This window comes from Ixodes scapularis, unplaced genomic scaffold (assembly GCF_016920785.2).
Source record: "Ixodes scapularis isolate PalLabHiFi unplaced genomic scaffold, ASM1692078v2 ptg000247l_1___fragment_3__unscaffolded, whole genome shotgun sequence".
In the NCBI taxonomy this organism is placed as follows: Eukaryota; Metazoa; Arthropoda; class Arachnida; order Ixodida; family Ixodidae; genus Ixodes; species Ixodes scapularis.
The window spans coordinates 1,450,466-1,475,815 of NW_024609948.1; the positions used below are offsets into that span (position 1 = coordinate 1,450,466).

Below are 25,350 nucleotides of genomic sequence, written 5' to 3' on the forward strand. Positions count from 1 at the left end.
AGAATATATCAGTCATATTTATAGAATTGAAATCACCAAGTGATGTTTTGTGCGGTGATGCTATTTTTGTTGCTTTATAGCTCATACAATAATTTTAATTAATTAGTCTCAAAAAGATAGAGCCTCCCGTTTTGTGCAACTTGATTGCAAATGTTTTTTTACCGATGTATTATCATTAAATCAGGCTTAAAATAGCATCACCGCACAAAACATGTCTTGGTCAATGCAATTCTATAGATATTTCTGATATATTCTGACAATTTTATGGTAACGGCCCGTAAGGAGGACCTAGTTAAAATGATAAATCTATTAATAACTCAAAATCTAATGAAGCTATCTGAAAACTAATTGCTTATTTGAAATCATCACTCAGAAATACATAAGTATACTAAAGTTCAGCCCGATAAATGAAAAATAAAAAACGAAAAGTTAAAGACCAGCCTCCCACCTTAATTGTTTTAGATAGAAAAATGAGATCAACCTCTTTGCTCTGTGGTGCAAAGTTTTCTCATTAAAATTTGGCCTGAAATTCATAAAAAAGAAACCTTTACAAGGTGTACAGCTGCCGGTGGGATAACCTAGCCACAAAGAATACCTATGGCCACCCGCACCAAAGGGCTAGCTGGGATGCCAGAATTAACCCCAAACACATGTGACATTAACTGCATTGTCTTGGAGGCTCTTGGACTAAATTCCATATTGAACACCCAATACATGGCAGTCATGGTTGTAATTGCAGCCAGCAGCGAGTCTTCCTTAACATGAAGTCCATCCACGGTCACAACGAACGATGACGACTCATAGATGTTCTCCTCATAGCTCACTGCTGGGTACGCTTGAAGTGCGTCTGGGTCCTAAAGAAATGTAAAAAAAAATAAGCATTATATTAACAAATACCATGGCACACATTTCCAAATTCTATATTTTCTTTTGTAATTATGTTATTGTATAAGTGAGACAAAGTGCCAAGCAATCCACCCAAAAAGTTGTGTTGCGCAGATGTTTAGACAACATGAAGTTAGTCAGCCCTCAAAAGGGCCAGATAAGTTCTCTGCAGTAGATGGGTGATTTGGTGAGCACAGTAAGACTGCTAACATAGGATTGAGAATACGCTCACATAGTAGATACACAAACAAATGCCAGTATGATGCTCATTCAGATTAAAATAGACAGAAATTGAACAATGTCTCCCTGGGTTCCGCAATATGACCTACCACTCTACGTGCCCTAAGCTGTTGCGCACTGAGCACAACAATGTAGTGCAAGGTGCATTATCACATTCCTCTGCTACCACTACCACGCTCTCTTTTTTACTAATGCCATGCCAAGTCAGCTACGGTCACCATGGCAATAATGTCATGGTTTGCCGCAGCTTACAGCAGTGCAAGACAAAGATAGGTATGTTCCGGTTTCGCAGAGCTCAAAATTTTAAGATGCACACATTTTGTGTATAATTTACCAAATCTGCATGGTGCAAAAAAGCAGGATTACATAAAATCATATATGTACACTTCCAAAGCACTTACTACAGCAGACATAAAAATTAATGCAAGCACCTAAGTAAAAATGCAGAGATAAATGCAAAAAAAAAATAACAGCAGTAAGAAGAGTAGGAAGTGAGGACACACAGCATTGAAATTCAATGTGCTATAGTAATTCTTCTAATATTTTTGGCATTTTGAGTTCTCAAATGGATCCTAAATATTCCTACAGCGTCCGATGCAATATACATGGGGTTTAGCGTTTTCAGTTCTGTTGAATTCGGCACACGTTATTCGGTTTCTAACTCAAAATAATTTTTTGGGGGATAATATTGTTCTGGAAAACGAATTGTTTCTTTTTTCAGTTACCATGTACATGCATATTAAAGTTCAAATGTGCTTGTTCAGTGATCAGTGCAGGCATGGGGAGTATGAAAATGCCATTTGAAATTGTGACAATCAGGACACTAAACGTATATGCCTAGAGCATGACAATGTAAAGCCGAGAAATACGACACTATTTGTCCAAGTAATGCGTAATGTTTCAGAGCTATGGCCACTACATATAATCACTGCAACCAGCTAGAACTCTAATTACAATATAAATCTAGGTCATTGTTTGCTCTGAAATTTTGAAACTGCCCTCATACATAGTTGTTAGCCGTTTCAGGCAATGAAAACAATCGAAACATTTTCTTCGAACGGCTGGTCACTTAACACACGAAATCCAGTCCCCCAAAAGAAGACAGATTTAACCCTTAAGCCAACCTTGGACACAATACCCAAAAGACTGTATCTACAACAGAGACCTTCTGATGATGAGCTGTCAACTTGATAAAAAAATGTGTGGCAAGGTCATAAAATGGGTAACCGCAGGCTATTGCTTGCAATTAGTCGAGGAGCTCCCTTTTTCTTGGCAACTTCACTCTGCAATATATCTCAGAACAAGGGGCGTGTAACGATGTTTGGTCACCTTTCTAATATGCATACCTGCCAACCTGTGGACCGATCCGTGGCCACCGGATACACGGATAGTAAAGACGGTAAGGACCACGACGCTGCCGTGGACAGTACCTATCGCCCTCTTGTGGTGGTGCAAGATACTGCCAACAACGAATTAAAAATAAATAAATAAATAAATAAATAAAATGTTTTCGTAAGATTTGAAGCAAAATTCGGAAACTCAGAAGAGTTGGCAGGTATGAATATGGGAATAAGCCACAGATTATTGCAATTCCAAGGTTTTTAAGGGGGGATCGGTGGCCTAGCGCACCGTGTCGCAGCTAGGAGTATGTGTAGCGAAAGCTTGCACTGCAGAATCCAGGGATCCTGGGTTCAGTCCCTACCCCTACCCGTTTCAATCTGGATGAGCATCGTACCGGCACACGTTCGTGTTTCACTACTGCATTACGTACGTAAAGACCCCAGGCTGGCGGTTGTACTGCTTTGGCTAAATTTCTCATCTACAGTGCGAGACATGTCGCATCACTTGAATGCAGACAAAAACCGCGCTGCATAAATATTCCCACACAACACAATTCAGGGTTTTTAAAACCTTAGAGTGTGTAGATGAAGTTACCACCATAAAAAGAAATTTAGTGCCGCCTTATAAGAGCCAGGTAAGAATGTATATAGACTGCTTCAAAGTCATTTAAAAAGCTGCAATTACATTATAAACTGTGAAGAACAAGATTGGTCCCTGAAACTTACATGTGGGTAGAGAAAGGCAGAGCTTCTCTCCTTAACCAACGACGGCAATACATAAAGAGCAGCCGTTGTCAAAACTTCTGTAATGATAAAGGCCATGATGACGTTTAGTACAAACTGCCCACGAAAACATAAAATGGCTCAAGGACATTGGCTGTACAAGTCACAAAATGGCAAAACACAGCACAAAGTATGAGCAGGTCATGCTCCTGAACCAGAAGGTTGCTTAAGAATATTTCTGGCTTATGCTGCCTCAGAATATGAAAACCTCTACTCTCTTCGATATACAAGCATCATGGCTGATATGATGAAAAGGCGTACAACTATCTATTTTACTCTTACTCGGAAACTAGGTTTTGCTCTTAGCTACTAGAATGCTACAGACGTGAGGTTGAGGCTGAGGTAGGCCCGAATGTAATGCACGTGCTTGTGCATTGAAATCAACCCTTCAAGCTAAGAGCTTGTGCATTGTACCCTTTTCCGTGTTTTTAGTGTAAATGCCTGGAACCCAGCTGCTTTGTGGACATAAGGGAATTACCCAGGGTGTCTACCAAATTACTGAGTTCAAATTTCCTGACTTTTCCAAGTTTCTTCCCGACTATTTTGATAAAACTCCCTGACAAACTCTGGGCAACATTATTTAGCATGGCTGTGCCGATGCATAACCATCGCCTTCAGTCCAGACTGCCACGCCACTTTCACTGGTAATTTTTCCTGATTTACCGTATTTATTCGAATCTAGGCCGATAGTCTTTTCCAATACCAATACATCAAACTCTAGTGTCAGCTTAGATTCGAGGTTTTTAAAACATGTGCCAATTTCCAAGTAAAATTAAAGTGGCGCGCAGCTGGCGCCACCTAGAAAAGAAAGTATTGTAGCCATTACTAGCCGAGCCAGTAGCCACTTAAGTAGATGGGGAGTTATCAAGTATCACCACTATCAAGTATCACCTGCATTAATACTTGAAACGCCACGCCGCACGCCTGCGTGCGGCATGGCGTTTTTTTGCCATTATAGTTCCGCTTTTAAAAGAAAAGTTGTTTCAGCCGCAGAGTTGTCGTCGAACGTTGAAGCCGGGCGGGACTTCAGCATGGATGAAAGAACTGTCCGTCGTTGCAGGAGGCAACGGGAGAGGATATTTGAGTGCGCCGCAACGAGGATGGATTTCACCGGACCACTAAAGGCCGTCGCCACGGCCTTTTCGTGGTCCGGTGAAAGGCCGTCACCACAGCCTCTTCATAATCCGGTGAACATGAAGATTGAACATCTTCATGTCCAATAAATGTCTCATTTTTGTGAATGGTGTCCTAGTCTTTTGGCTCGGCCTACATTCGAGGCTAGTTTTTTTTTTGTTTTTGCTGGCTTCAAACTTTCTGGGGTCAGCTTAGAATCAGGCCGGCCTAGATTCGAATAAATACGGTAGCCAACTTTCATTACCACATGCCTCATAGGAAACCATAGACAAGCAAGAGCACGCTTCCACACAACTAAGTCTAGGTCTCAATGCGAATAAGGCATGTTGGCTCAAACTTAATACTATTGAGACTAGATAACAAACTATTACAGAGCACATGCAACATTTCTCTCAAACAACTAGAAAGAGGAAATGAATAGGGGACGACACAGATGGGACCATCTTTCAACTTTAACTACATTTATCAAGCATGGTGCCCCACTCCATGGGAAAAAGGGAATAGGAAAATGCTTAAAGGGGCCCTGCAACAACTTTTTGACTGATTTTTAATTTGCACCGATCCTGAGCGCACTGAACGTAGAAACTTAATGAAACTTTTCTTTTCTCAAATTTCGCTTTAGTTTAAAAGTTTTAGGCAAATTAGAATCACAAAAACAAGCAAAAAATAACCTCCTTCATAACGTAGTAGGTCCTGGCTTGAGCGGCCGTGAACTAGAGGAGGGATAGTGAGCTCATCGAGCGCTCACGGCTGCCGTACTCCGTGTCGACGGCTCGAGAGGGCGCCACTAAAGCGCCCGTTGGATCGGCTGTATGAAGCAGGCGGTCAGGGCGGCTCGCATTGCATTTGCTGCACGATTAAAGACTAATTCGGCATAACACTTCACTGGCCACAAACGACAGCAAACACGGGGTAAATATCAGTGCAGAACGGGAGCCACTTCGCGCTGCCATACCGCCAAATGGCAAAACCGCCAGCAAAGCCGGCGCCGAAAGCCTTCTGGACGCTCGGAACCGGTCGGATCCTCGACCACAGCGCCGCCGCGTACATCCGGGACCTTTCTACGCACGCCGTTCGTCGGCGCCTCATCGCACTAGCCCTTTCTAGTATGCGCCGTTTTTTTCGCCGCTTGGTGGAGGGTATGTCGACGGGTCATTTCTTGTTTCCGTACTTTATAAACTGCATTTTTTTTCTTTTCTGATCTCATTTACAGAACAAAAACTACTTTCATACATAACTGAAACGGTTCGCGACACTTATATTTTGTATCTCGACTAAAAAAAAGATTTTAGCGGTTCTGACCAGCAGTAAGCCCAGGACCAAAGACGTCAGATATCGCGCGCTTTCGCCAACGCGAGTCGCCCTCGTCGGTGGAGGAGGTTCCGCGTCGTCCGGTTAAAATATGACGCACTCATATTTAGTTACTCTCTCCGTGCCTGCTGGCTTGCCCGAACCCCAAGAGACCTGGAAACCACAAAAAAGGTAGACGCCTAAATATGATTGCAGGGCCCCTTTAAGTCAGACGGGGGGGGGGGGGGGGGCAAAAGGATTGGCATACAAAGATGCTTCTAAGCGGAAGGGGCGGGGGGGCAGATGGGAATTACAGCGAGAAGGGGCGTCTGCGTAGTAGACTCTGCTGAACTCATTGCCTTACAGTGTTTTTCAATGCTCAACGTCCATTGTCAGCCTCAGAATGGCTAATCCTTTTTGCTATAGAGAGATGGGTGGGGAACCTAATATTCTGTGGGCTCAGTCAACATCCAAAAAGCCTAGATTATTTCTCTGACAAACTTGCAGTGGCTCCCCAAATTCGTCATGGCAGCGAAATTAGGAGCGCAGCCAGGGCATTTTCCCCCGTGAATAAAAATTGCATGTTAGGAATCCAAAGCAGCGTTATTCGTGTCCATACCTTCGCATTCCACCTGGCTTGCAATCGTTTTGTGCCCCCTTCCCCCAAGCAATTACCCATTATCTTCTTCCCACAGAATGGTTGTACGTCGTGCTTGAAGTCTAAAAGAAATGTAGTCAAAGGTGAAAGATTGTCCTGTCTGTGTCATCTCTTATGTGTCTCCTCTTTCTAAGTGTATAAAAGCTACCAACACGCCCAAATAGTACATTTCTCTCCTTTCTACCTAATCTATCTAAACAAAGATTAAGCACAGGAAGACTGAGCATTGTAGCCTTCCTGCAGTATCCATCTTATCAACCCCAAGTTATTTGAACCATCAAGTCCTACCATCTTCCGGGCCTTTGTCCCCTTGTGCGACCCGTCGGTCCAGATCCTCGAAAAAGCTACACAGGTGTCGCTTCTTCCTAGCGGCATCCAAGATCCGCAGGCAGCTCTCGGACAGGCAGGCCGCCAAGCTGACCTCCATTGACTTGCTTGTCACAGCAGTAAACTCTTGCTGCAACTGTATTAAAAAAGAAAAGATGTCAAGGCAAGTGAACTGTGTTTCTGGAACACTTAAAGGGGCACTAAAGTGCTTTTATGATCATAACTCTGTCTACGAGTTCTAAGCGTCCTAAAAAACCCGCAATTACATTCACACGCGGCGGATCGCCTTATTAATGAAGTGATCAAAGATTGTGAGTTACCGTTGTTGCAGACGGACACATGGTGCTACGAAACCTTGCTGAATAATGATGTTTTGGTTTTTATTGGTAAGTATATTACAGATGCAAGTTAACCGGTTTTTGTCTATGAATATGTAATGATGAAATACACTCTTTTTATGCTTGTCCATCCAAAGTGCAGTACATTAGGCACTTAACTATTTTATCTGTTGCTGTATTTTCAACTTTCCTTAAAGAAATTAGGACAGTGTAGTTTTCACTTTGATGTGGTGCGCAGACTCTATGTGCTGTTCTAGACAATGATCATTTTTGGCATGCCTTCTCTTCCTTCCCATTTTGAGGACTGCCAAAGCTGGTTAGTTTCTACTGGCAACATGCTCGTACAGCAGCAAACTGAATTTCTTTTAACCAAAGTGGAAGCGTGATGGTGTGTGCTAGATAGTAGCGTGTTTTTTTTCGGTGTCCCCTACAATACAACCTGAATTAGATCAGACAAGATGACCTGCCCTCTTTCTCTTTGAGAAAAAATCAAAGGAATAAAATACAATGCCAGCAGTTGAGACTATCTTGAGAGGACAAGAGCAAACTTGACACAGGAAGACTGGATCAACCGAATTTCCGAAAGTTAATTCGGCATACTTTTATCGCTTTGAACCGAAAACACCAAACCCTAGTTATGACCTCAAAATGAGGATCTCAAAACGGTCTTCAGTGCCTGTTTAAAGGGTCTGTGCAACAATTTTCGAACTTTGGGACGTTAAGCCTGGGAGTTAGTCTTCACCATCTCTAGAATAGAAAACAGTTTTTTTTCCTACAAGCCCAAATTTTCATTAAAAAAAAAAAAAAAAAAAAGATTCAAACGTAAGACGCTTTTTTAATTTCGAGGAGACGTCCGGTTCCCGTGGTAGTGACGCAAGTAAGATATGAGCACCACTGACGTCAAGGTCGCACGACAGGCAAAAGAGCGTAGAACATGGTTTTAGTCCAACACAAGGAGATGGTGCCACCATCCCAACAGAGAGGACACTTATAACATCATCCCTCAGTAATGCAGTGCTACATGTTTCACACTGCCGCCACGTTGCGAATGCAGATAGAGAAATAGTCCGTTTTCATTTTTCGATTCCTCAAAGTTATGGCATTATTTCCGAGGAAAGAGAAGCTACTTCTATCACTTGACAAGGTAAACAATCTAAAAATTACAAACTAAGAATTCTTTTTAATGTTAAAATAGTTGCACAGCCCTTTTAAAATCCTACCTTCAATAATACTTACAAAACTGCTATGTTCAAAAGCAGGGTATTTTGCAACAATGGCTGCCACACTTGGGTGATCAGTGGTTATCCATGCCCGCCGTGTAGCAAGTGTCCTCGACATGGAGTCGGAAACATAGGCGACATTTGGATTTGCTTTTCGCAGTTCTTTTTCCATGTTGATGATATGGCCCTGCAGGCTTTCGGCATCCTCTCCATGTGCTGGCAGCACTATGTTCTGAAATATATTACACAAAAGTAAAAAAATTAGTATCAAGGCTTACCAATTCTTGAAGGGGCACTAAAGTGCTTTTTGAAACCTCGTTTTATGGTCATGACTCCACGTGGGAACCCATCACTTGCGAGTAGCTGACGAGCGCCGTCAGTCATTCTGTGTCAACGATGTCAGGATCTTTGATCACTTTTTTTAATATGCAAATTGGCCGCACATGTTAGTAATTTTAGATATTTTGGGATGCTTCTTCTACCTTCGTGACCATAAAACGAGGATGTAAAGAAAGCACTTTAGTGCCCCATTAAAATAGAAAAGAGTCTCCATGAAACAATCTCTCCTACCGTCCCAGGCCTCGTCACCCGCTTTGGGTTAGGGTCCCTCGATGCCCGCGGCTGATTCCGCGGTGAAGCCTGCTTTTCAGTGTTGTCCTGCATCCGCAGCTTTGACCGTTCACGTTTTGCTTTATATCGCATGGCAACGCGCCAGGAGTCCTGGATGTACCCACAAAAAAAGAATTTCAGAGAGCTTGTTTAAAAATAATCCTGGCAAAATGGTATCTCTTGTATACAGCACATCACATCTCACATGGGCATGTATTAAGAAACATATCTACCATAATATCACATTCTAGCAACACACTGAATAAGAGGACTTCACCTAACCAAGCTATTAAAGACCATTTGCTTGAAACTATGCTGCTGAAACCCATTTGACGTTATTACATATCTTCCAACTTTGTTTTGTAAATGCGATAGTTTCATCAATAAATTCGGTTCAGCCGCAGAACCCTCATCTCCGCCCATTCACTGAGGCCGCCATGTTTGAAAGCGTAGAACCTTCCTCCATCCCTTAAACGTCCATACACTCCATGTACGGCAGCTGATGTGCCGCCACGCAGCTGTCAGAGAAGATAGGCTTCGAGAATCCTAGTAGAGGGAAACCTCGCCGTGCCGCTGCCGCTGCCATACCAATTCTGCCGCCGCGGAGCCGCCACTGCGTCGTTAATGCGCTGTTAATTGGCATCATGAATTGCTGCGTGGTAGGTTGTACCAACAGGTACACGTCATGCCCCACGGGGACGTAGTTTCACAGTTTCTCAACTCGTCTGCGCTTTGTCGGGCAGCAACAACAGTACACTGTTTTCGGAAAAATGCAATGAAAGAATTTGTCGTATGGCAGTAATCCGCGCTGCTGAACATGTGAAAGCATTCAGCAGCAGCATACCTGCCAACCTGTGAACTTTCAAATTCGTAAAACTTCCGCCACCGCCGGGAGATTTACGCGAAACGATGTGCAGCTTAATGTCAGCCTTGCCACCGTGCGAAACGCTTACATCACACATGCACGTGTTACAGAATCCAAACTTCTCTCCCTTTTTATACGGCATGAGGCACGGGAATTCCACCGTGTAGGGCTTCATGAACACCTGAAAGTACCTCTTTTGAGGTTTGGAGTTCGCCATTGAGCCGCGAAGCCCCCGCGACCAGGGGAATGCTACGATTACATGTGCAACAAACACAGAGGCCGCACTCCTCGCCTCGAAACTGGCCGAACCAGAAACGCCCAACCACGTCTGAACACGCCGAACCAACAAGCGCTGTCGAACACACGAACAAAGGCTTTGGGCTTTGGATTGGTTTTGGATACATGACCACCGGATAGACAGATAGTAAAAACCATGACGCTGCCATGGACGGTACGTATCGCCCTCTTGTGGTGGTGCAAGATACCGCCAGCAACAATTATACAAAAAAAGATGTTACAAATTTTTTTTTATAATTTTTATTTTTTGTAAGATGTAAAGCAAGATTTGTAAAATCGTAAAATTAGTACCAATTTGTACATTTTACGAAAATTAGACACCACCTCTACAAGTGCAGTGAGTTTGCGTGATGTTCCTGCTGTCGTCTAGCTGAAGAGAAAAGAAACATGCATGCAAGAAATTTTAATACTCAACAAAATTGAGGGAACATTGTAATGAGTCTACCCCTGAGCTTTCTCACTATAAAAATGCCAGATTTACAAAATTTGGGAATACAATGCAAGGACAGCCAGAGCTGTGCAGGTTTTATTTTATTTGCTAGGACCATTTAAAAGTGGATTGAGTTAGCTAGGATATTAATCACATAAAAAAACTTTGCGGCACCGCAGCGCTACGAGTACTTGGTAGAATGAAGGTACAACGAAGAGTAGCAGGGCTATTAAAACTACAGGGTCTGCCGGAAAAAACAAAGCCCGGCTTTGCGGCCCGCATAAGTGCACTGTGCGGACCCTGTAATGATAGAAGTGCATGCCAAAGTTCAAAGCTTAATTCACACATGCACGTTCGACCCGACCGCAATTACAAACGACCGGAACGACGAGCTTGGAGCATTGCTAGGCTCATCACTCCAGCCAGTTTTTGTTGTTTGTAGTCGCTTTGGTCGCTTCGAACATGCATGTGTAAATCAGGCTTACGTTTTGGCAAGCAAGATAAACAAAGAAAGAGGTTGTTACACTGCAGCGACAAATTTAAGTGAAGCATTGCGTGAGACGCGGCGACTCTACTGCAAATCGTCATGAACCGAAGCCGCGGTCACAACATAGGAACGCCGCGGTTGCATCTGGGTCATCAGTAAATCTAAAAGGATTTAACGTTTTGCAAGTACACGGGTACTGTGTAAGCACCAATCACTTTCTGAGCATGAAGGCGTGACAACCTAATAGCCCCTTCCCCTTGCAAATCCGGAGCGCTCGGCGCGCTTGCCAAGCGGATCCCTGTGGCCCTTGAAAATCGCGAGCGATGTGTGTCTGTGTCACTTGCAGATCTGGAGACGGTCGGGCGCTCGCTGTGCAACTCGAACCACTCTGCCCGAAAGAGGTGGAGTGCAGGGAGCGGTTGGGAGGTGCTCGCTATATAGCGACGGCGCATACGCTCGCACGCGTGAAGTTTGATTTGCAGCCACTCGCAATACATTGGTTTTGATTTCTATGCCGTTTCTGTCACAGCTACACGACAGCGATTGCGCCGGTTACGGTAGCAGTACTTTTCGATATGACAACATCAGTTGGATGTGTCTTTTTTACAAGCTGTTCGAATGTCGACTAAGCGGTGCCGACCATGCCGACCGCCGTCTGTGGTGACGTTCGCGCCAAGTACCCGAAGCTGGAATCAACATGCGCGTATACGTACACGAGAGCGCTGAGCATCCTTGGTTATTATTTCGTGGGAAGAGTCAAAGGCTGTAGAACCAAGCGGTATGTTTTGCATTTCAGATAAAACCGCCCTCACCCGGGACGGCTTTCCGATCACGGGGCATCTGAGCGTCGGAGGTCTCGGCTGGCAGCGAGGCAGGCGGTGACGGCGACGCTGGACAGAGCATCTCCGCTTGGCTGCTGCGTGTGCCGCTGAGATTGCTCGCGACTGGATGCTCGAAGTTCTGAATCTGCGAGCGCTCCGGGTTTGCAAGGGGAAGGGGCTATAACTAAATAATTATGAAGTAAGCTTCTTGCGAGACGCACACATTTGACCTTAAAGACTGACGTCGCCATAGCAAACCGTTCGGCAAAAAACTTTAATTAAGTTTTTTGCCTTTCTTTGTGTGGCATCGCGGAAGAACGATCCCACTATAATATCTTTAAAACCAGCTCGAAGGACAAATGTTCCTGCCACGGGCACTTGCGCCGCCATAGCTTCCGAAGCAAAGAGCCAAAGTCTTCTGCTACGACTCTCAGTACTGCCTCCAGCCGCACTGCAAGTGGCGCTGCGTGCGGTTTTCAAAGCGCCCCTTAGAGGTCCCGCACGGGGTGTATAACCATTTCCTAGCGGCTAGAGCCCTTGCATGCACTCTTAGATGGGGACTCCCAGCACCTAGTGTAAGCACCAATCACTTTTTCTTCGTTGTAAAATCGTTTTATGACATCCTTTTTCCACGTAAGCCATTTAAAAAAAAAGTTTTTTTCCTTTGCATGTGTCCTTTAAATGTTTGGCGAGTACTTCGTACACATTTGTTTAAATGAGTGCAGGCTAATAATTAAAGTGAAATTGCATCTAGTTACTCACAAAACCAGATCCTGTGGTGTCCTTCAGAGTTGGGAAGTTTTCCACAAGGCACCTTGCGGCCTCGGCATAGAGCTTATCCGGGTACCTGCACAAGTAAAGGAGAGACATAGTGCCATCAATTGGAAAAATCAATGAATAGGAGCATTAATCACCATTTATGATGAAGAAAGAAGCGTGCCCAGTGTTTCCTGCCAGAGAGCCAAAATATGAAGATTGGATTTGTGTTGATTTGTCAAAGAGCTGTCTAAAGAATAAAAACAAAATATGCACATGTGCTCATTTGAGCCACTAAATTAGGAGTTAGTTCAGTCCCAACTTGAACTTACAGGTCGTAGAGGCACAGGTCGTGGAAGAGCCACTGAATGATCCTCGATCGGCAAGGCAGGTACTGCCCCCTCGTGTGTTTTTGTAATGCCTGCGCGATGTCCAATGGCACTTTTGGAAACCTGTATTCCGATGGAGCTTTCGACGGAGCTTTCGATGGTGCAGAGTCCTCTTGAATGACGACATCCATGATTCTAGATATATAAAATAAAACATATTCGCTTCAGTAAAAATAAAGAAAAAAAAAACACTGAACAATTTTGAATAAAAGAATGCCCTTGATTTAATTTGTTTTGAAGTACAGGAACCAAATTTTAGGTCATAACTTGTTCACACAGACACGTGTATATGTTATCTTTTATCCCACAGGGAAACCAAAACATGTCAAAAGTGCAAACAACTATAGCTGCATTGTTTCTACCTAGAAGACTCGGTTTCAACTGCTAAAAGCCAGCATCTATACATGATGTCAAAAACAAGTTGAGCCCAATTATGCTACAGAGACAGTCTTGAACATTTTCTTGCAGAGGCATCGTTGTTGTCAGTCCTGATAACAGCACTTGAAGCACACATGCCTGACTGCTTCAGTCTTTGCAAGCATTTTTACCCACCTGAACTGTGACTCATCCAAAGAAATGGTTACCAGCGCTGCATCCTCGAGGATCGTGCCCTCCATGAGGTCCACATCTGTTTTATACCGAGGATGGTATACCTTGTGCGACAAAAGAATGAAAGGAAAGTTATAGGCATCACTGTCAACACACGTAACCTAAGGTATGCACAAGTAAAACCAGAGAACACTTCACAAAAATCTCTGACGGGCCTACACGTATCCATATCCTAAAACGGCCTCCTGGTCACAAGTGGTGATGCATCGCAGAAAGCTGATACTCCTCCGCCATACCCTGACGCTAGCTGCCTGTACAAAATGCTGAAGTTTAAGAACACGACATTACTTGGTTCAAAAAATATGAAAGGAAATTTTCAGTGAGCCGGTGTGTAGTTCAGCGTAAATTTTTACAAAAGAAAAATTACACTGTGGGCATAGTCATAAGATTACTTCCAACAGCTCAGAACACGTAGAAAGGGCTAGCGCTGAAAAGTTTAGTGATCCTGTATTCGATCCACGCATGAACCCGTTTCGATTTCAATGAGCATCGAACGGGCGAGCTCCAACTCAGCAAAAGGCACCAAGCGCTTGAAATGCCAAGATGTCTAGCGAGGGTCTCGTGCTAATGCGCCTTTTTACATAAACTGTTCGGTCATGTGGTGGAGAAATCACGAAGCAGTTTAGAGAGGGCCTAAAAGCATGTGCTTGACCAAACAATTTTATGTAGAAGGGCGCACCAGCGCGAGACCCAGGCTTGGCATTTCAAACGCTTGGTGCCGTTTGCTTAGTTGGAGACGCAGATTCTCGCGGGCAACTTTCTGCCGCGAATCCGACGAGGATAGCCCCTGCACAGTCTTAATCGGCGCTCAAGTTGCGTGATCGCACATAGCTTTGACTTCATTGCCACAAAGTTTAAGAACGTACTAAAGCTCCACTTCCAGCGAGAGCTTTGTAGCCTTGGTTACAAAAGCGTGCACGCGGAGAATGGCCATGAGCGCGTGCTGGATTCGGAGCTTCAAGTTCGTTCTTCATCGTACCGCACTCTTACACAAGTGCTGCCCGGTCCCACGCTGACCCCGCACAAAGCACAAATGACGTAAGTGAGCTCACCTGGATGTGGCTTGTTTGCAGGTCCACTCCTTGGAACAGCACATTGCCAGCAGGGGTCCGAATTAAATCGGCGCGCTTATGCTCTCCGTCAACAACGACAACTATCTTGTGTGCGCCGTACGACACCAAGCACTCAATCGCGCTCATTGCACCACTTCCGCGTTAAGCCACGCCAGCCACGCTCGTTAACTGAGGTCTCCACAGCTGAGGAAACCGTCGCCGAACTTGGAAAAGATAGGGTGATGCGGGAACGCCGAGAAAGTCCAACCAACGTAGCAACGTAGTTCCCTGCTTTCGCTTTGAACCACAAAGCAGCCACGCAGCCGTTGTGGAAACCGCGCGCCGATCCTTTTTTGTTGTCGCTTCCGGATGTAGGGCGGTAGGGCTACGGGCACACAACCGTTGGTCTCAGCACGCACGTGCAAGCCGCGCAAGCCGCGGCTTGCACGTGGACTGGATAATTTTAGTTTTTCGTGGTGATGTTTTTATTACAAAATTGTGGGTCATAAGGCGTTTTTGCTTTGTTACATTGTACCAATTCAATACTGCATAATCAAAAATAATATAAGAAAACATTTTCGCTATCTTGCTAGTCAATCTGATTTTGGCTCCAGTTTCGGCTAGCGGGTGGATAAATGTTAACGGCTATACCCTTTGTAACGGGCGGTAGCTTGCGCCACCTAGTTTAAGTCTAAAAAGACAAAAACGTGATTTCTCCCGCCTTTTCAACCCCCTAACTATCACCAGGCAGCGTGGGATATCACCAGGATAACCTTCAAGGGATCGGGCAAAAAAAAACAAAAAAACTAAACATCATTCTTCTGCCCCTTCCCCCCGGCTAGGGAGTCGCCAATTGGTTTCAAACTTCGGGGTTTTCACAATGCGCAGAGGCAATGCTTGCAGAGTTCAAGCGGTCTTCTCACAGTGCAGTGGAGCTAACCAAACAAATTGCACTATTGCCACAGGCCCGGTAGCACGTCTTCTACCTGAACCTAGACTGAACTTTCCAAACGCTGCTTTGATGCCCATATTTGAGAATCCTTAGGCACCCAAGTTCCTAAGAATGAGAAGTCCGCAGCTTCACCGCTAAACAATTGACTACCTTCCAGTCGTCGCCCACCCCAACAAAGCACAGTGAACAGGAATGGGGGACACACATATTCTACACAAAGAAAATGAGACGGGTGTCCGTGTTAGATATTGGGGTTCTGGTTTGAAACAGTGTTCTTACTGTTCTCCTTCTGTATTTTGTTCTTTTACTGTATGATCATATCTCCCGGACTTCACAATAAAGCTGTCTTTGTTTGTTCTGTATTTCTGAAAACCTACAAAGGAAGGGTCAGTGCTGCACGGATCTTTATCCTTCCGAAACAAATTTTTGAAACCTTCATAAGGGACATAATGTGCACAAAGTGTGGTGCACCTGAGGGTTGAAAAAGAAAATGCAACGTGTCTTGTATGCGCGTGAAAATTGACAGTAAAAGGCTTTAAAATAATTGTTTTTAGTTTTGGCTATATTTTGTTTTATGGATAAGGATGGCTAGTTAGGCTATATTTGGCTTTGGCTATATTTGGGCTATACTCCCCAGCGATTTGGCGGTTTTTTGTGGAGCCGTCTGGCAACACTGTGGTATCATGGTGTGAATGGTGCTGAATGTTACTACAGTGAACTACTGTAATAGTACTCGACAACGTGCCTTCGCGTCGAAACCAAATACCATGGTTTACTAACGTGTCGTTCACAAGTTGCTTATTGTTCCGTAAAGAAAAATGGTAATAAGATACTGTCCAAGGTGCCCATACTTTTCTGAACAGTTCACGAAGGTGGTCAACCACATCGGAGTCGTTCATAGCGGTGACGACAACTTCACAGTATATTGTGGAATCGCCGGTTGCACAAATAGCTACAACCGGTTTTCATCGTACAAAACTCACCTTTATCGGTGTCACAGGGATCTGCTGGAAAGCACTGGAAGTGCCTTCGACCGCGACCGAAGAAATGAAATCCAGGACTGCCCAGCCACTGACCAAGGGGTTCTGAGTGACGATGCTGAAATGCCACAAGCGCCCCAGCCGCAACAAAGCAGCGGATCTCCAGAAAGAGAAGAGTTCAGCGATTTTGTGACAGCAGCCAAAGCTGCTATTTGGAACTTCTTTTTCAACACAACTGAAAACCACAAACTGGCACACACTGTGGCCGAAAAAATCTTCGGCAATCTGCAACCTGTTTTTGAGCGCATCATCAAGGCATATGCTGCTGAAATCGCAGCCAAGATTGATGCGTCTACTCTGTCCCCAGATGCCATCTCACTGTTGGAATGTTCGTTCCTGCCCCGCCTTTTTGAGGGGATACAAAGCAAACACATGAGAGAACAATATGCAAAGACACATTTTCCATATGTCGAGCCAGTAAAATGTGATCTCGGTACTGAAGGGGGCTGCTATCACTATGTTCCAGTCCCGAGACTCCTTGCAAAGCTGTGCGAAGTTCCTGACATCGCTGCCCAAATCTACACACCACAACTGCGCCGTGACGACCCCAAGGTGTATGCTGACTTCACTGATGGGCTCCTGTTCCAAGATTTCAGGGATCTTATTGCGGAAGGAGTGCAGTACACCATTTTTCTGATGCTATACAGCGACGAGGTAGAGATATGTAACCCCCTAGGAGCGAAACGGGGCGTGCATAAGCTGCTCGCCGTGTATTTCACCTTGCTGAACCTGCATCCAAGGCACAGGTCACAGCTGAGATCCATCTACCTGGTGCTCCTTGTGAAGTATGAAGATGTACAGCAGTATGGCTTGGACGTCATTCTGAAGCCATTCATCAGTGATCTTAAGGAACTGCACTCATCTGGGCTTACGTTCACGAGCGGAGGAGCAGTGCGCAATGCACAAGTGTTTGTGCTATGCGTGTGTGGAGACAATCTGTCCATGAACCGCCTTGGAGGGTTTTCATGCTGTTTTAGTCAGGGCAGGGTATGCCGCTTTTGTATGGCGGCATCTAAAAGTCTGCTAGAGGTCACAACTGAGGATTCCTGTGCCCTGCGTTCAGCTCAGGCACATGAGCAGCACCTGCAAGCCATTGCTATTAATCCGATCGCCAACAAGAAACTTTATGGTGTCACTGAACGCTCCATACTGCTGGAACTGCCCTACTTCGACGTCACGCGTCAGTTGCCTCCCGACCTGATGCATGACATTTTGGAAGGGGGGTTTGAGTGCATTCTCCGACAAGTTTTGAAGGCATTAGTTCAGGGGGGCACGCTGGCATACAGCGATTTGGATTACATAGCTTCATTCGAGTACGGATGGAATGACAAAAAGAACAAGCCTGTTGCAATGAACAGGTCCTTTCTGACAAGCAAAGCGAACCTGAAGGGCACTGCTTCTGAAAAGTGGTGCCTTCTCAGACTCCTGGGTCTGATTCTTGGGGACCTGGTCCCAGAAGGTGATGCGGACTGGGAGTTATATCTGCAGTTCCGCGAGATTGTGGACATCGTCTTTGCTACGGTAATACCATGCGAGTACCTTCCGTACTTAGAGACGACTGTGCAGACCTTTCTCGTGGACTTTGCACAGCGATATGGTGCTGCAGCCATAACTCCCAAGATGCACTACCTGGTGCATTACGCCAGACTGATTCGAGAACTTGGACCGCTGCCACAGTTTTGGTCAATGAGATTTGAGGCCAAGCATCAATATTTTAAGAGCCTCGCCTCGCGCGTCAAGAACTTCCGCAACATCACTCGAACCCTGTCAACACGGCATCAGCTGATGCTGAGTCACCAGCTGAAGGAGTTTTCATTTGATTCTGACCTCGTGACCCCATCTGGCAAGCCAGTTGAGCAGAGCGCTCTACCTCCTTGCGCTCAAGGAGTCCTGCCACTGAGTGCGCGCCAGGTGTCGCGTGCGTCACTCGACCACCGTGAGTACCGGTGTGGTACTGTCCTGGTGAAACCTTCCCAGGATGCCGAGCCACACTTCTGTAGAGTGGAAGCTCTGTATGTTGCCGAACGCAAGCTATTCATTTTGATTGAATTGCTAACGAGCGAAGGTTTTGATCGGCACAGGTTTTGCTATCAGGTGCGCAAGTCTAGCGAGCTGAAACTCGTGAAGGCTGAAGAAGATGACACGCTTCACTGTGCTTTAGATTTATACAATGAGAGTGAAGTTGTGCCCAGATGGGAAGTACTGTAAGGTTTGCACTCGAGTGAAGTTGCTGTGGTCTGTTCAGAGACATTGTACATATGTGAAAGAATAAATGTTGCACTAAACATTCTGCTTGCACTCAGAGGCCCTGTCAGTTGTATGTTTATGCTTCGAAACCCGGGTATGTGACGCGTGCACCCCCACTCGCGTTGCGGCCTAAGGTATTGCTGGCAAACACGCACCAACTTTTCCTTCGGGTCTACTTGGCAAAGTCGGACTCATATAGAAAACATATCGAACTTCTTCTTGGAGGAAACTTTGCAGTCCTCATTTTTAGAGCTTCCATAGAATCATCAGTAAAAAGGGTCCCTGTTGCGTTAGTGACACATTTCATCGACACTGATCGTTTCATTGACACTGATCGTTTCATCAACACTACCACACCGTGCTGTCAAGTTTCATCGACACGCAATTGCACGCTGAAGGAACATTTCGTTGTGCGTTTATCACTGGGGTATGTATTAAACTATCCAACCCACCCAGTTCACGACGCTTCGCAGCGACAGTCTGCGGCAGTTCATTACAAAAATGTGAACTCGCCCAACCCACCCGTGCAAGCCACTTCGCAGCAGTGTGTACGGGTGGTCTCGCACCCGTCCATGTACCTGTACCCTTGCTCACCAACAGACCAGCGCACCCCAGTGGCGTCCCGAGGGTCAGCAGCACCCGGGGCAGTAGCCTGCCGTGACCCCCCCCCCCTCCCCCCCCCCCCCGCGACGCCCCCTTGAGCGCTGCACCCGGGGCGATCAGCCCCTCCCCCCCCCCCTTTGTGACGCCACTGGCGCACCCTTAACCAAAAAAAAAAAAAGTCGTCGATGAAACATAGCAAGATACGTCGATAAAACAATGTGTTCATAAAATGTCGCAGTGTTGATGAAACAAACTGTCGGGGAAATGTTGTTTGATGAAACAGTGCCACCGCACAAAAAACCTGTTTCCGAGCCGCGTTGCTTCAACACCATTGCAACTTGCATTATTTTTAGAAACCCATTGCTAGACAAAATGCACTCTATAAACAAAAAGAAAAAACTAGTGAATTTCACTTCCCTCTGCTGTTAAAGTTCACGACCTGAAATCGGGTAAGGAGCAGCTGGTTCGTCTCCGTCAGGCAAATTTAAAAGTTTTTGAACTGGACAAGGACTTGTTATTGGCATTATTGGTGCAAAATTATGACGAGCACAGCGGGCTCGGGCTTGAGAGTTAAGGCTTAATGTGGGGCTCCTTAAGCCGAGGGGCACGGCGAGTGCACACTGACAGTGGGAAGCGACCACCTAGCTCCTATGTGATCTCGTTGCAAGTCTTACGACCTCAGCCTTCAAAGGGCTCTGGATGATTCGCCATATGGAATAACTTCTGAGCATCCATTAGATGGATCCTATGATGAATTCGCTCCAACAGTACATCCCCTCGCCTTCCAGGAGGCAACTCACTTGATCCGGGTGCGAGAAGCTAGGGACCCCAAATCATGACAGTATATATTTGACCTCTGGGCCAGCTGACGGGGGCACTACATCAGCACCAACGAAAAAGCGGATTACGCCTGGTACAAACCACAGCATCACAAAACCGAGAAACGCCTCCATTCAATCTAAACCAGTTCCAAAAGTCGTCCAAGCACTGAAAAACGGCCTTTCATTACTTCACACCACTGCCCTCGGCAACAAGTCTGGCCGCAGTCTGTGCATTGTAGTTCTTATCGGCTCTAAAAAGATTTGATTTGATCCTCTACATTGCACTAGTCTGGGGGGCTTAAAACTAAGGCCTCTATGGAGGACCGCTTCACTTCATCATAGCTTTCCTGCAAGACTGACGATATCAAGCTTAAGTCTGATTGAATCAGGCCTAGTCACCGGCATTGCCATTCCACAGATCTCGGTCCTCTCACCCAACCTTCATCAATGTTGTAGCAGACTTTCCCTCACGTCAAGCAATTGGTGCTGTTTCTACGATATATTTCAAGTGAGCACAATGGCACCTCCAAAATTTAGAAAATCTATGCCACACCCCTTCAGACCACACCTCGGCGCACAGGGCACTGCCTGCTCCTCATCCACCACGAGGTGTTAGCCAATTCACCGAAGCGCGACCCAAGAGTCATAATGGCCGTCGACTTCATGGAAGCTTTCGACGTCCCTATTATGCTTCGAAACAGAGCACTAGAGCTGGGATTTTGCTCTCCACTGTGCTAACACGAGTTATTGTTATTTCCAGGGTGGCCTCAGTCATGTGAATGGCCACAGGCGTCCCATTTATGCTTCGAAACGGATCACTGGCAGTGATCGAGTGTTCACTGTCCACAGTGTTGACACATGTTATTGTGATCCTCAGCCACAGCCATTCCGTTCATGCTTCGAAATTGTGAGGCGACACAACTCCGTCAAAAATTGTGGAAGTTGAATTGCGTCCAGCAGTCTGGCATTCTGATGTCCGTTCGAACGGCACCAAGCAAACGCCGCAACTTTTTTCCTCGCTTACTCCACTTTTCGGCGGCCTCAGTGCTCGTCAGTCTTGACCAGGGGCGGATGCAGGAATTTCCTGAGGGGGGGGTCAGGTGTTGGTCAGCGTACCATGTGTTTAGGAACCCTTTCCCCCTCTCCTTCGTTTTACGCCCCAAATTTTACAGATGCAGAAATCAAGGGAGGGGGTCAGGACATCCAGACCCCCCCTCTGGATCCACCCCTGGTCTTGACGTCACATGCCGTCTGCGAATGCTGTCTATTAGTTCTGTTGAGCCCTCGTATCCTTGTTAGTGTTCCAAAATTTATTCGATCTTGTAAGGGTTTTGTATCTTTGCATTTGAAGACCTACTACCCGCGTCCAGCATTGCTCCGTCTGTGTTATCACATGGCACGACCCGCAGAAGAGAAGCGTGGATCCACATGGGGTAAGATTTAGAGCACAGCCCTTCTTGTTTTCGGGAGAGCAGTGGAGGCCTTGAGTGATTGATTGACAACCAACAGAGCTTGTGAGTGGCTGTCTGGACCCACGTGATGGGCATCCTCAAGACTCCCATGGAGTACACGGGCGAGCCTTGACAGAGGAAACTTTCCCCTCGGCAAAAAAAAAGCAACAGACGGAAACGGAGTGCCGCTCGTTTTATGTCGGAGTCTTATCGCCTCATGATTTTGTAAGTATCCTCTTTGGATGGGCCTTTAGTCGTGTAAATGACCACAGACGTCCCCTAATTATGCTTCGAAACAGATCACTGGCAGCGAGAGTTAGCCGCTCACAGTGCTGACACACGTTATTGTGATTCTTAGAGTGGCCTCGGTCATGTGAATGACCACAGACGTTCCGTTTATGCTTCGAAACAGATTACTGGCAGTGAGAGTTAGCTGCTTACAGTGCTGACACACGCTATTGTGATTTTCAGAGTGGCCTCAGTCATGTGAACAGACACTGATGTCCCGTTTATGCTTTGAAACAGATCACTGCCAGTGAGAGTTAGCCGCTCATAGTTCTTACACATTATTGTGATACTCAAAGTGGCCTCAGTCATGTGAATGGCCACGGACGTCCTGTAATTATGCTTCGAAACAGATCATTGGCAGTGATAGTTAGCCACTCACAGTGCTGACACACATTACTGTTATTCTCAGAGTGGCCTCAGTTGTGTGAATGGACATCTACTACCCGTTTAAGCTTCGAAACAGATCACTGGCAGTGATAGTTAGCTGCTCACGGTGCTGACACACATTACTGTGATTCTTAGAGTGGCCTCGGTCATGTGAATGGCCACAGGCGTTCCGTTTATGCTTCGAAACAGATCACTGACGGTGAGAGTTAGCTGCTCACAGTGCTGACACACGCTATTGTGATCCTCAGAGTGGCCCAAGTTGTGTGAATGCACACCGATGTCCCATTTAGGCTTCGAAACAGATCACTGGCAGTGAGAGTTAGCTGATCACAGTGCTGATCAAAGCATAGTCCCAGTGCGACTGTCTTATGCGTATCTCCAAGTGTCTCTGGAGGGTGTGCACTGCCTCAAGTGTAGTGTGGTAGTTTGTTTTTCTTTGCCTGCACAAGCTGTTGACATTTTATTCGAGCTTCGATCAGTATTTGTTTTTGGGATCCATGGGACCCGGGGTTTGTTTTTGACACTATAATGGGGATGCATTTGGCTGCAATGATGTGCATGAAGTCTAGCCATGTGTCATAGGAGTCTGTGGGGTTATCTTAGAATATCATGCTCTAAGGGGCGAGGTGTATAAGCGCATTGAGGCATTTAGTATTGAGTTTTGCGAAGTGGTGGAGGCGTCTGGTACGGGGTCTGAATCTAGGCAGCTGGTGTTGTGTCCATTATAACTGCTTTGTAGTAAGAGCCCATGAGGCTGGGTTCTGTAAAACAATTTGAGATGAGTGTGAGGTTAGCAAAAAACATTAGATCAAGAAAGAAAGTGTAGCTGTTGCTGGTGCTGTAACTTGGTTCGTTTCATACTTGGATAAGTCCGAGTGTACCCCTGCAGACTAAGTGGGAGAGAGTCTGATGGCTCAGAGGGCACAGGTGTACTTGTGTCTGACCAGTTAATGTGGGCATTGAAGTGTCCAGCCACGAGCGCGTTCGAGTACTTTTTTTGAGGGGGCGGCAGAGGACGTGCTGACTGCAGCAAACTGCAGCTTTTTGACTTTGTGCTGGGGGGCAGGTATGCGACATCGAAATGTACTCTTTGGAGTGGAGGTCCACAAAAATGGCCTCAAGTTGGTCTCCATCCAGGTCGTGTCTTCTAGAGGAATTAATTGAGAATGGTACGGCGACGATAACTCCACTGCCAGATCCGTTACAGTCTTGTTTGTAGACAGTAAACCAAGCAAGATTGACGAGCCGACTGCCGTAGATAGAGTTGCCCAGCAAAGTCCCACATATTGCAAGTATTGTTTCAGGATGGAACTCAGTGAGTACACAGAACTCGGGCTTTTTGTTCTTGACAGATCTGAGGTTGGGAAATCAGATGGAGGCTCTTTTTCATTTTTTCCATGTGCTGAGAGCCACTGGAGGGGTAGGTTCGGATGCAGCACTGAATGGTGTTGAAAACACGGCATCGTCGAATGCCGGAAAATGACAGATACCACAGTACCACACTTCAGATGTCAACGTGAGATGCATGTAGGACTGCATCGAGAGCAGTTCGCACTTGCGATGGAGCCAGGTACTGCACCCATTATACTGCAAAGCAGCGACATGGTCGTAAACGGCTCGGTTGCGAGGGGGGGGGGGGGGGGGGGAGGGGGGGAGGCAAGTAATATGTGGTCCGGGATTTGTCGATATTAGGGATGCCGCGAACTTTTTTCGAATCGAAGTTTCGATGATCGAATCAAGCGGTTCGAAAGGTTCGAAAGATTTCGATTTTTCGAATTGTCTATATCGTAAAATTCGACGGAGGTCGAATTTTCGAACTTGTTAAGCTAAGAAGTTCGACGCTTTTCGAACCGTCAAACTTATTACGCTAAAAAATTCGATCTTTTTCGAACTTTCGAACTTATTGTGCTGCAAGGTTCGATGCTTGTCGAACTTTCGAACTTGACAGACCAAAAAATTCGATGAATTTCGAACTTTCGAACTTATTTATCAAGAGAATTCGAAAAGGTTCGAACTTTCGGATTCTGAAAAGTCAGAAGTTCGACGAACTTCGAACTTTTAGGATAAAAGTTCGACGTTCGTCGAACTTCGAAAGACCGGCGGACGGTTTCATTTGATTTCAAGTAGTGGGGTACATTCGTAATTTTTTTTTCTCGAACTTTTACACGCGGTGCTGCGTTCCTTACGAAAGACAATGTCGTTTATTTCAATGTTCTGGCATGCTTAGGTTTAAAGAAATAAATCCCCGAAGGGGCGAGGAAGGACGACGGGTTTTTGACGATTATCGTTTGTGCCAGATTTGAAGCACGCTGCAGCCGGAGCTATTTATGGTAGATATGTTATACTTTTTGCCGTCTTAAGTGCCGTCTTAAGATGTGATTATTGTTATTCAACGTGAGTTTCGAAGAAATGTCCAAACATGTATCTGCATGCAATTATAAGCTAAACCTGATATTTATTTTCGTCTAAGTTGTTTGAGGTATCGCATTTAAATTAACACCACAGACAGTACATATCATTGCCATCTGCAGAATACGAAATAATATATTTATTGTTTTTCACGTTAAGGAATAAATGAACTCATGGGAGAAGATTTCTAATAGTGTTCAAGTTCAGCACGTGATTAAAAGAAAACTTTTTTTTTTTCGCTTCACGTTCCTGGGACGTGTTTCTTTTAGCTTGTACACATTTTGGTAAAAGAAACTTGTTTCGAAGTTCTGAACCTCTGAATATGCAAGAATAGAACACTTCCGACGAATTCTGGATAGTTTTTTTTTTCTCCTGCTTTTTATTCCCGCACTTATTCTTTTTTTTTTTTTTTTTTTTTTTTTACTATCGGCACAGGTGTTTAGGTCGAAAAGACAGCTTTGAACTTCCGAACCACTAAGCATGTGACGAGCACCATCTACGCAACCTTTTATGCAGTGAAGAGCGACAGTAGCTATACGTATGCATAAATAATTGCAGATTAAAATAAGCTCGACCACGCCCTCTTTCCCCGTATTGTTTTCTTTAACAGTTCGAAATACCT

General features: G+C 45.5%; 2 protein-coding genes across 2 annotated transcripts; one reads left to right on the forward strand and one right to left on the reverse strand.

Annotated features, from left to right (window-relative positions):
- Positions 1-366: 366 nt before the first annotated feature.
- Positions 367-15,070, reverse strand: LOC121834003. The gene is made up of 9 exons (XM_042287732.1): positions 14,531-15,070; positions 13,422-13,522; positions 12,813-13,004; positions 12,487-12,571; positions 8,786-8,935; positions 8,232-8,447; positions 6,619-6,793; positions 3,192-3,268; positions 367-854 (listed from the first exon to the last, which is right to left on the reverse strand). The coding sequence occupies exons 1-9, from the start codon at positions 14,675-14,677 to the stop codon at positions 579-581; spliced, it is 1,419 nt and encodes a 472-aa protein (XP_042143666.1). The 5' UTR covers positions 14,678-15,070; the 3' UTR covers positions 367-578.
- Positions 15,071-16,300: 1,230 nt separating this feature from the next.
- LOC121833995 lies at positions 16,301-18,730 on the forward strand. The gene has a single exon (XM_042287727.1). It carries the CDS (start codon positions 16,301-16,303, stop codon positions 18,728-18,730), a length of 2,430 nt encoding a protein of 809 aa, XP_042143661.1.
- Positions 18,731-25,350: the final 6,620 nt, after the last annotated feature.

Bases quoted from the DNA above. Each gene is read 5' to 3' on its own strand.
- LOC121834003 (XM_042287732.1), bottom strand. From the start codon at position 14,677: ATGAGCGCGATTGAGTGCTTGGTGTCGTACGGCGCACACAAGATAGTT. The intron at 12,572-12,812 runs GTAAGTTCAAGT...TTACTTGTGCAG, and splicing joins GACCTGTGCCTCTACGACCT to GTACCCGGATAAGCTCTATG. The intron at 3,269-6,618 runs GTAGGACTTGAT...TTATCATTACAG, and splicing joins GGACAAAGGCCCGGAAGATG to AAGTTTTGACAACGGCTGCT.
- LOC121833995 (XM_042287727.1), top strand. From the start codon at position 16,301: ATGGTAATAAGATACTGTCCAAGGTGCCCATACTTTTCTGAACAGTTC.